We start from the raw sequence: 12895 nt of genomic DNA, 5'->3' as shown, positions 1-12895 counted from the left end.
GCATCATATTTATAGATATGAGGGTATGGCGGACGTGGTTATATGTATGAAAATAAATGATTGATTTGATACAGAGATTGATTCAATATTGCATCACATGTATATAGGTGTGGGGGTCGTCCTTTCATTGCACTGTATGAGTTCAATACGGGGGTCAGGCCGACATTGCATCACATTTATATGGGTGTGGGGATTGTCTCGATATTGTACTGTATTTAGAGTTGATAGATATATCCTTAGCAATTACTGGGATAGGCACTGGACCAATATTGGCGGCCGATCCGGTAAAGACTTGAGTTGTAATGATAGTATATAGCAAACAGCAGTTGAGTTAATATAGATTAAATGTTTGTCAAGTTAGTCATGGACAGGGTACATGGGATATTTATATAATGTATTTAGATTATAGACCCGATTGATGTGGTCTTTTGTAGGTAGCCAGGCGGGTCTAAAGGAAATGGCCGGCAGCCGTGGCTAACCATAGTATTTGGATTAGTGTTGTTTTATACTCTGAGACGACTACCATGATTTACGTCTTATTAATATTAATTGGTTCTGTTATAGATTTTAATCATTAGTTGAATATAGATAGGTTTTGTGAGTATCTAAAGAATATGAGTGAATTTCTTTGTGAATTGTATTGATTTTTGAGAATAGTTATAGACGTATACTGGGTGTATATGAGTTTATTGTTGGATTGATTATTGAAATTGAGATAGAATATAGATTTATTTGAGGTACTTTGTGTGCTTTAAAGTTGAGATAATTAAGATTGAGTATTGTTGTATTGAATTCCTGATAATAAGATAACCTACTATAATATCAACACTTAGACCGACCAGTTTATCATTATTACCTTATTAAATTACTGTTATTTTTATTGCCAATAATATAACTTTACATTAGATATCATTTTATAAGTAACCTGTAAGTGTACTTAATATTAGTAATTGAGAATAATAACTAGAATAGGATTCCGGCCGCCTAGCCAACGGTCGATGATACAAGTGGTCTGTTACCACATACTGGTTCCTGATCCATAAAAATCAGGTGGTGGAAGCTACAACCCCCATTCAAGCAGAATCCAGAGAGCATATGTGCGACCATTGCTTACAAATTATATAATTTTGAGTATTAGTTAAGTGAGTTGTATCAAACGGCACCGGAAATACAGGTCCGGACTTATGATAATTTTTATTGGGAGTAAAAAGCAATGGCGTATGTCAGTTCTCTCTGCTTGTCTTATTAATAATATAATAATAAAAGATAGACTAAAATTTAGTCATCACAATATAAACTACTGCTAAAACACATCTATAAACTATAAAACTATTATTAATAACATCTATTAACTGCTACTTTATTTATAATTTATTGATTAGAGTATTCATAATTTTTATAATTTATTTTAAAAACTTACAAACAAAATCATTAATTATATTAAAATTTTAAATAACAAACAAACATTATTATTTGTTAATGTTAATGATTATTTAATTTTAAAATTGTATTTATATTTAAAATAACAAATAGTTTTATTTTATTTTGTATTTTACAGAATAATATTAAAAATGAAGTTATAATTTTAAAAAAAAAAATTATTTTATTTATGCACTTTTCTTAGTAAATATGTATAAAGTTTTAAAACTCAATTGTTGTCATAGAAATAAGTATTAATCATTTCTCCCTAAATGGGAATAAAAGTTAAAAAAGTAAAAGTATTAAACGATTGAGGAAAATAAAAACTATATGAGACAGGTCTACAACAATAAGAAATAATTTTTCATATATTTTTGAAATTAAATAAATTATAATTAGTTAATCAGTTTAATAATAATTAACATAATAATACTAATAATAACTTTTCGATTGAACATTTAATTAAAAAGTTATCAAACATTTTTAAGGCTATTAATTGACTTTTAGTATAACACAATACATTGACAACTAAATAATTGACATATTTTAAGTGTATAAATAATTACTGATGCTAACAAAAAAACTTCAATTGAGACACAACTTTGATAATAATAATAATAATAATAATATTTTTTGACATCTATTTTGACAATAATTGTATAATAGTTGTATATTTTAAATTTAGTTATAAAGTAGTTTAACATTTCTGAACTTTTTGTTTAGTTTATATTAGATTCTCAATTGTATTAATAATATACAAATAATACAAATTTTATCTAACTTTAAAATAAACTTATATATTACTGAATATAAATTGTATGCTAATATATAATTAACTATTAATTTGTTATTTATTAAATTATAACAGTTTATTATTAAATTATTACTGATTATTCTTATAATATTTTATAGTTTTTATATTAGTTATTCAAAAATGTCAATAAAGATCTAAAAAATATCATAATTAATAATAGATGTTATTAAAAAACAACTTATAAATAATAAATATTGTCGAATAATATTATTTATAAACATTTTATTTTATCATAATTAAATTTGACATAATAATTACAAAACAATGTACTAATTGTTTTATATTGAAACTTTAAAAAATTAATAACAATAATAATTAAATGTTTTTGAAATAGAAAATATTGAAGATTTATTATAAAATTTTCTGTTTTCAAATTATATTGGTATTAATGTTTTTAAAAATATCTTTTGATTGTAAAAGATTAGTTATTAATTTTTTAAAAAAAATTTAATTAAATATGAATTTTATAGAATCGTTGGTAAAAATATTAACAAAAATATTTTTATATTATTATCGCTTTATTGGCTTAACATTTGGTGGTATTACTGTTAACTCAGATAACAAAATCAGACAATCAAACCGTTTAAAATATTTTGGTTATATCTGTATTATTGTATTTATTATTTGGGAAACTTATTCAATTAGTCTATACTTTTTAGTATATAAATCATTTGAACAAAAACGTTATGGAAATATATTTAAGATAATGAAATATATTACTTCACTAACAGTTATATTAACTCATAATCAACATGTTGCTATTAGTTGGTCACTAAATTCACCTTGTACATCTAGATTTATTATTAAAATTTTCAATAATATTCAAACAAACAATAATACTAATCAATCTATTAAATTCTATAGATTAATAAGTTTTATTTATTTGATATTATTTATAATTGTAAACACTATTTGTTATTTTATTAGTATATATGATCCAATAGATTTTGAGTTATGTAAATTAAATTTAATATTTGCTTATTTGTTGTATTTTATTAATAATATTTATGTACAAACATTTTTAATATTACTAATAATGTTATTGCTATATATCCGGGATCTGATAATTGTAATTGAAAATACTACACACAAGTTAACAAGTCAAAATCACCAGGGTAATTTTTAATAAATTTATTTTATAATAAGTTTATTTTATAATAAGTTTATTTTATAATAAGTTTATTTTATAATAAGTTTATTTTATAATAAGAATAAATAAATTTTATTATTTTTCAATTTAATTAAAATAATATTTTCATTTTTTTATATATTAATATAGCAAATACTGCATACAATTATAATAAATTTAATACATTAAATGCTAAACTATGTTACATAAAATTAAGCATACAAAATATCTACGATTATATGCAACAATTAAATTCAATTATTAAGTATCCAATAATAAATATATTTATATATGAAATTTATAACATAATGATGGGTATTTGGTCGATAACATTGTTAGGCAAAATGCAAACAACAAAATATTTAGATATATTTTTTCTCATAAATATATTTATCGCCAATATTTCACTTATTATAATCTGTTTGATATGCGATTCAATAATACAAAAATTTCATTCAATTGAACAGTCGGTAAATGCTATGAATACCCGAGTGATGACTGACTATGAGTTTAGACAATGGATTGCATTGAAGGCTATGATTGGAAACACAGCGACAATGTGTCCGACAATCGGAGGGTTCGCTAAACTCAACAAATCAACACTTATTTCGGTATTTTATTTGTAAATTATTAATAAATTTTTTTATATAACTCTAATAATTGCATTAATTATTATTATTTTGTTTTTGTTTTTAGATATTCAAATTTATATTGAATTACACAGTCATAATGTTTCAATTAAATGTCTAAAAAAAATTATTAGTAAATAAAATAAAATCATTTATTTTATGTTTATTTTATTTTAAATACAAATTGTTTAATCATTAAATTTAATTACCTTTATTGTTTTGTTGTCTGAAATAATATAACACAATAATTAAGCATAAATGTAAATAACTAAAAAATTAAAATAAATAAATAAATAGTTGAAATTAATATTTAATTTAATTAATTTAAAATTATAGATAATATTATATTTACTGATATTAGTAATGATTTGTTAATTTTGGCGAATCCGCCGATTGTGAACCCATATGTGTCTCCATTTCCCACAATTGTCTTCAAGTGTAGACAATCTCTGTATTGTTGATCGTTTAGATGTCTCCTATCGATACTATCCAATGACTGTCCAATACGTTTGGCATTACTCTCGACAGTACCGCATATCAGACACGTTAGCAAAACATCGGATATACTCGATAGTAGACTCCAAACCCATAATACAAATAGCGCTGAATTATGCAATTGAAACAATACTGAACTGTTCATCATTACATATATCTGTGCCATTAGACTAATCAAAGGGAATACGGTATTACATATTATAACATATTTGTACCGTATGTCCAGTAAATTAAGTATTTTGCGTATGTCTAGAACTATCCATTTGTAATTGTTTATGTTAAATGTACCAGGTACTATTCGATATTTAGCTGATAATTGTCGGTCATCTAAATAAATATGTTTTAAAACAATAGAAATTATTTATTAAATAATAAATTATACACTAAATTAAATTTTTTAAGTGTTGAATTTTATTTTCTATATTACCATCAAATTGTTTACTAAATGTATTAATATCATTTCCAATAGATTCCATAATATTTGAGCATGCTATTGATGTGAGCCAGATACATTTATAAATTATTAACAAATAAAGCATTTTATAAATATGATAAATAATTGACAAATAGTGAGACCAATTTTCTATATGGACTAACTTGATTGAAATAATCACCAAGATACTTAATATAATTGCCAAATAGCATTTTAATAACAGATAAATATAGTGATTTCTTTTAATTTGTTGACATAATTTATTTTCAATTAATAATAAATAGCGTAATTTGTGTAAAAAATCTTGAAATTTTATATTATTCAATAATATAAGGGACATCAGTATATTTATCAAGTTTAATATATGTGTTAGTATTACTGTACCCAGTACAAACTTTAAATTAGGTTTCATATATTTATCGTAAATTAATACTACTATAAAATAATGACCTAAAGTCCATAGAAAATATAAATCTACAATAATTACAAATGTTGTAATAAAGTATCCATAAAATCGATAATATTTATTGTATTTTAATTGATACTGGTCATTCAATGCTAATAATCCACCAAATGATACGCCAATTACCCGATAAAACCAAATAAGTATATTAATAATTAGTCGAATTAAATCCATATTTTTATTATAAGAAATGTATTTTTTTATTAAAAATTTTTGTCAACTATTTTACTTACTATTCAATCAAATATACTCTAATTTTATATTTATTAATATTACTAAATATTGTTATTATTGAATTGCTAATAAAATGTTTATTTGAATTGTAGATTTTATGTTTAATGTAAATATCATAGATAATCAATATAAATTTAATTATATTCATATATTAAAAAAAACTTAATAAAAAAACTTACTTATATATATATATTTATTTGTTACACTATATTATTTTCTTATTTAAATATTAATAAATAAATAATATTGTATTAATGTATTTATTAATATTTTAAGCAAATGTTAATATAAGCAAAAAAAATAATATTAATAGATTAATTTGTATAAAATACAAATATGATTTATTAAATTAAAATATTTTAAATACATTTAATAAATTAAAAACTTCAAACTTAATATTCTTAATAATTAATTAATTTAATTAAAAAAAATATTTTACTAAAAAAATAAATAATTTGAGAATTTACACTTAAAATTATACAAACTAACAACAGTGTTAATACAAAATTTTGCACAAGTTTTAAAAATGATATCATATAATGCTATAATTAAAATAAAATTTTTAAAATAACTAAATTAATTATCAAAATAATAATTCAATAACAATAATCAATTAATTATAAATGTCTTTTATTAATTATAAATTGGATGATTAGTTGTTTGAATGACAATAATAACAAAATTTAGCATAAATGAAAATATCTATAACATAAAAAAATATAAACAAAGTTTTATACAAAATTAATTTAAAATATAATTAATTAGTTTTTATTTTAATAATTTATACCGAAATAATTGTCGATTTGTTGAGTTTGGCGAACCCGCCGATTGTAAACCCATAGGATTCTCCATTTCCCACAATTGTCTTAAACATTGACCACTCTCTGTATACCTCATCAGTAAGGACTGTGCCATCAATATTATCTAATGCATGGCTAATCTGTTTGGCACTACTGGCAACTGTACCACTGATCAGACATGTTATGGTCAGATCAGTTAGACTGGCTATTGTACTCCATGTCCATATCAACATCATTGTCACTGAATGTGACCTGGATAACCGTACAAACAATATCATAATACCTATTTTTGCCATTACGTCAAATATTGTATAGAAAATGTTCAAGGTTAGAACATATTTTAGTTTACCATCAACATTTACAATTATTGTATTTATTTTAACAATTAAGTATTTAAAATGTTGTAGTTGACGTAAACAATTTTGTTGCCTAGACAATATATCTAGATATATGTATATAAATATTAAATAAATTTAAAATAATATAATAAAATATGTATAACATATAAGCAATAAATATAATATAATAGTATTTTAAGAACTAGAGTAATATCTATAAAAAAAATTATTTATATTATTTTATTACCATTACTACTAAGCATCGTATCACTGCTAATTTTCATAGCAACATGCTCAAATATGCTTGAACACGATATTGAAATGATCCACATGAATTTTGTTAAAATAAATTTATAATAAATACTAATTACAAAATAAAACATATAAATAAATGGGATTTGATTATCTGTAAATACAAACGAAACCATAAAATAAACTATAAATGTTATAATAATGTAAATAATCCAGGTATAAAATACGAATCCATATTTTCGTAACTTTAATTGACCAAGTTCATATTCAATTGTCAATAGTTCCTTGATGTAATCGACAATTTGTTTGCATGCTGAATTATTTAGACAAACTAAATTATATGGTAATATTACCATTGAACATGCTTGCAATACTATAACTAAATACATTAATAAACTAATTTGTCTAACTATTTCCTGATTAACTTTTTTGATAATCAATTCCTTGGGTTGTATTATTAGTTGCAATATTAGTCCAAATATTACTATCAAACTTGATATTAGTAGTAATAATTGAATAATAATATTGGCATAATATTTGTATAATTTGTTTATTTTAATACCAAATGCATTGTCGATAACAATACCTCCAAATGTTACGCCAATTAAACGATGAAACCATAAAAATGTTGCAATAAATATTTGTCGTAACATTTTATTATACTGTATGTACTTATCTGTATTTATTATAAAATCTAATATTTTACATAAAATTTAGTTTAGTTATTATTATAAACCTTAAGTAAATACTTTTATGAATAAATGTTTTTTTATTTGATTATATTTATAATAAAAATCAATAAAATACAGTATATTGTGTTAGACTTACGTTAGAAATATTAGTAAATTTTATTTATTTATTTATCTTCATAAAATAATAAAAATAAAAAGCATTTACTCATTTAATAAAATAAATATTTTTACAATAAAATATATTTAATAATTAAAATAAATAGCTTTAGTACAACTAATATTTTGATATATTAATTAAAAAAATTAATAATTTATACTATGATAATAAAAAGAAAAAATTTCATTTATTTTAAAAATTATTACAATATTTTTTCAATAATTTAAATAATTTAATTAACATAATTATTCATCATTATTAATAAATAATAAATAAATAATTTTTTATAATAATAATTTTATTTTTTCTAATCTTATTTGATTGTTAATATTTTTTTATTTAAATAACAAATAAAGTATTTATACATTTTATAGTTTGAATTATAAATAATGATAATTTGGAAATTACTAAATTACAATTTGAGTATATTGTTTGTTATTACAATAAATTATATTGAATTACATTTACAATTGCAATTTTTCTCAACAAATCTACTTATAAGCGTTAGTTGTCTGTATAGAAATAATAATATAATTTAGCATAAATGCAAATATCTATTTCAAGTAAAAAATAATGACAAAAATTATTGTAATTATAAAAATTATAATTATTATTAATTAATTAAATATCATTTATACCGAAATGACTGTCGATTTGTTAAGTTTGGCGAACCCGCCGATTGTCAATCCAAACGAATCTCCATTTCCCACAATTGTCTTAAACATTAGCAATTCAGTGTATTCCTGACGGGTTAGGTCTCTCCTATCTATACTATCCAATGAAGTGCTTAGCCGTCCGACACTATTGCTAACTGAGCCCCATGTCAGACATGTTAGGATAAAATCGGTTAGACTGGAGATTGTACTCCAGCTCCACATTGTCATCATAGGGGCGGCCGATGTATCCCTGAAACTGTTTCTCAATATCATAATATTAATTTGAACCATTACACTATATATCATGGTTATGGTTTTTATTATTAATAAATATTTTAGTTTATCATCAATGTCGACAATGATTTGTCTAATGCGTATTGTTAATTTTTTCAATGGGGCAATTTGTGGAAATTTTCTATTTGCGGAAACTTGCAATGAATTTTCTAAATACACAATCAAAATGTTTATTATAATATTAAATATAATATATTATATTATAGATTATAGTTTGATAGAAAATTAATCAATAAAATAAAAGTTATATATATTATTTAGTTTACCCTGATAGTTAACATCAAATTGGCTAGCTAAACTATTAAAAATGTTTGAACATGCTATGGAAACTAGCCAGATCAGTTTGCTCAAAATTAATCCATAGTAAATTTCAATGACTAAATAGGTAATAATAAATATTGAAAAGTGATTACTGCTATCAATCGATGATATCACAATTATTACAATGATACTAATCATAATTATAGTTAGCCATGTGCATAATACATATAGATAACTGAGCTTGTTCAATTTACCAACAATATTACGTTCAATTGCTATTAATTCCTTAATGTATTGTATAATTAGTTTGCATGATGAATTATTCATGTACCATAAACTTAGTGGTATCAATACTATTGTACCAGCCTGCAATATAATTCCCATGATAATAGTCAAGCTAATTTTTTGAACAAATTTGGTATTATATTGAGCAAATATTTTAGGTAAAACAATTGCCCAAATTATCATTGTATACATTATAAATAGATTCATTAATAAAAAAGCTACTATAATAAAATAACCGTAATATTTATAAAATCTATTTGTTTTGATATTAAAATTTGTGTCAATAATTATACCACCAAATGATATGCCAATTAATCTATTAAACCATAAAATAAGTTTTATACATAAATTATACCACATTGTTTTTAGTTGTTATAAATTAAATACTTTCTTTAAAAATTTAGTTAAAAAATATTTACAATTAAATTAAAAATAAAATGTCTATTATTAATAAATAGTTTCTAATTTGCACATTTAACTAGTAAAAAATATAAATAATATTTTGGGATTTTTTAAATAATTTGTATTTCAATTAAATAAATAAATAATTTTTTAATATATAAAAATAAAATTTTTATATTTATATTTATTTTCTACAACTTAATTTCATATAAAAATTTAATTAAATTGATGTTTATTTTATAAAATCAATTAAATTAAATTTGTTATTTTGCTATTTCTATTTTGTTTGTAAATATTTTTTATATAAATATAAATATTAGTCTTTAATTATATTAATAAAATTTAGATTAACATAATTATATTAACAAAAAGATATATTTAATAACTTAATAACATAAAATAATTTACAATTGTTTGTATATTTAATGTAAGTCTTAAAAAATAAATATAAAACTTTATAATATGTGTATTAACAGACTATATAATGTAAATATTGAAAAAATTGCTTAAATTACTTATTTAACTCTCAATAAAAATAACTTTAAAAATAATAACAATTTTTATTAAAAATATAATATATTTATAATGAATATTAATTATTATTATTTTTGATTCAACCTTTTGACTTTTTACTAGCATTTTCTGCAGCATAATTTGCATGAGAGGCACCCTGGCCACTACCCCGAGCTCCATTATTTGCATGAGCGGCACCCTGGCCACTACCCTGAGCTCCATAATTTGCTTGATGAGCACCATGGCTGGCACCATAAGCACCATGATTTGCTTGAGGTACACCATGGCCAGTACCATAAGCACCATGATTTGCTTGAGGTACGCCATGGCCGGCACCATAAGCTCCATAATTTGGTTGATGAGCTCCATGGCCAGTACCATAAGCACCATAATTTGGTTGATGAGCTCCATGGCCAGTACCATAAGCACCATAATTTGGTTGATGAGCTCCATGGCCAGTACCATAAGCACCATAATTTGGTTGATGAGCACCATGGCCGGCACCATAGGCTCCATAATTAGGACTTTTATGGCCATTACCCATATAATTGTAACTTGAATGATGTGGTGCACCGTAATTAGATGGATGATAATTATGACCACCAGGACGATGACCATGTTGAGAAAATGGTCGACTACCAGGTGGACAGTATGTTGGCGGAGGTTGTGGTTTGGGACACGCTGTGGGTGGTGGTGGTGGTGGAGGAGGAGGCGGTGGGGGTGGTCGCGCATAATTGGCAACTGGTTTAGGACAGAAAGTTGGTTTAGGCGGACAAAACGTTGGTCTTGGAGGGGGTGGTGGAGGTGGCGGTCTAGCATAGTTTGCTACCGGTTTAGGACAAAATGTTGGTTTTGGAGGGGGTGGTGGAGGTGGCGGTCTAGCATAGTTTGCTACCGGTTTAGGACAAAATGTCGGTTTTGGAGGAGGAGGAGGTGGTGGTGGTGGTCGCGCATAATTGGCAACTGGTTTAGGACAGAATGTAGGTTTAGGCGGACAGAAAATTGGTTTTGGAGGTGTAGGAGGCGGAGGAGGTGGTGGTCGAGCATAGTTTGCTACTGGTTTTGGACAAAATGTTGGTTTTGGAGGAGGAGGAGGAGGTGGTGGTGGTGGTGGTGGCTGAGCATAATTGGCTACTGGTTTAGGACAGTAAGTAGGTTTAGGAGACGGACAGAAAGTTGGACGTGGAGGAGGAGGAGGTGGTGGAGGCATAGGTCGAGCGTAGTTGGCTACTGGTTTTGGACAATTTGGATCACCAGGTTTAACCCCATAATTGACATGTTGTGCACCATATTGTCCCATACCATAATTAGCTGCTTGATTAGCCACAGCATAATTGGCCGGTTGAGGCCTCATAGCATAATTGACCTGTTGTTGACCCATAGCATAATTAGTCTGTTGTTGACCCATACCATAATTAGCCTGTTGTTGACCCATAGCATAGGTTGCTTGAGGAGTGCCATGCCCAACGGGATGCACTGGTACCCGTCTAATTTTGAGCGCTTGGTTACCTTTATTGGATCGGTCGTGTGCCACCTGTGGTCTAATTTTGTATCTATAATAATATATTTTTGTTGATTGAATAGAAAATTAGCAAAAAAAAAGTCTAAAAAGTTTTTTTTATCACTGAACATAACATACCTATACGGATGACAAATACGATAACAATTTTTAATACTCTGAAATCGATTGGCATTACCGCCGCAACCCGTATAGGAAAACGGTTTGCAGGTACGGGTTTCGTGATCGTAGTAAATACGGGCTAAATCTTTGCTACAGGTGCCCGAATCGGGCGGTTGAAAACATTCAATAGGCACCGGTACCATATTGTTATGTACAACTACAACCCGTGTCTTCAACAGCGACGATGACGGCGGTGTGGGTTCGGGTTTTGCATCGGACACCTGTAGTTTGACCGGACGCTGTACGGCCACCTGATTGGATGATTTACCTTCTTGTGCTGTCCGATGATAATCATAAAAATAAAATAAAATTGTTGTTAAAATAATTATCTGCACTTTTATCATGTGTGCACACAAGTAGTTTACATTTGGATACTGACCTTTGACGGCATACCCTTGCGTTAGTATACCTGTTGATGAGTTAGTGGGTGTAAATATAATACAAAATTATTGTATGAAAATTTATTTTAATATAATAAATAAGATGATAATTATAATAATCTAAAACATATATATTTACCAATTAATGTAAAAAATAGGCAAATAGTCCATAATAGGCACTTATTTGCCGCCATTTTTTTAATAAAAATTTAGGTATACATTTAATATCTATATTTTTAAAAAATATTATATAATTAACTTTATTTTGTCGATAAATTCATTCATTATTTTCATTACTATATGTTATAAACATTTAGGAAAAATAAAAATATCACAATATAAATGTTTGCTATATATATATATATATATATATTAATTTTTTTATTTAATTAAAATATTTTCACAGATTGTTTTTATTTTGTAATAATTGTTAAATATTAATTTATAAATGTATATAAAAAACATAAAAATAATTTTTGTTGAATTTTTTTGTTTAAATATATGATTTGTTTAATTTAAATAATACAATTAATTATATTGTAAATTGTGTCTTTAATAAAATGGTAAA

At 24.7% G+C, this 12895-nt stretch overlaps 1 protein-coding gene across 1 annotated transcript; it reads right to left on the bottom strand.

Moving 5' to 3' along the window:
* Positions 1–10331: 10331 nt before the first annotated feature.
* On the bottom strand, positions 10332–12624 carry LOC128963109 (uncharacterized). Its single transcript, XM_054309583.1, has 4 exons — positions 12467–12624; positions 12327–12356; positions 11906–12224; positions 10332–11819 (listed from the first exon to the last, which is right to left on the bottom strand). Exons 1-4 carry the CDS (start codon positions 12519–12521, stop codon positions 10367–10369), a joined length of 1857 nt encoding a protein of 618 aa, XP_054165558.1. The 5' UTR covers positions 12522–12624; the 3' UTR covers positions 10332–10366.
* Between the last annotated feature and the right edge of the window lie 271 nt (positions 12625–12895).

The sequence above is a fragment of the Oppia nitens genome, unplaced genomic scaffold (assembly GCF_028296485.1).
Source record: "Oppia nitens isolate AA-2021 unplaced genomic scaffold, nextdenovo-longstitch-racon4-pilon3 scaffold7_pilon_pilon_pilon, whole genome shotgun sequence".
Lineage (NCBI taxonomy): Eukaryota > Metazoa > Arthropoda > Arachnida > Sarcoptiformes > Oppiidae > Oppia > Oppia nitens.
The sequence above is the reverse complement of the archived record's forward strand: the minus strand, read 5'-3'. Positions and strand labels throughout refer to the sequence as shown.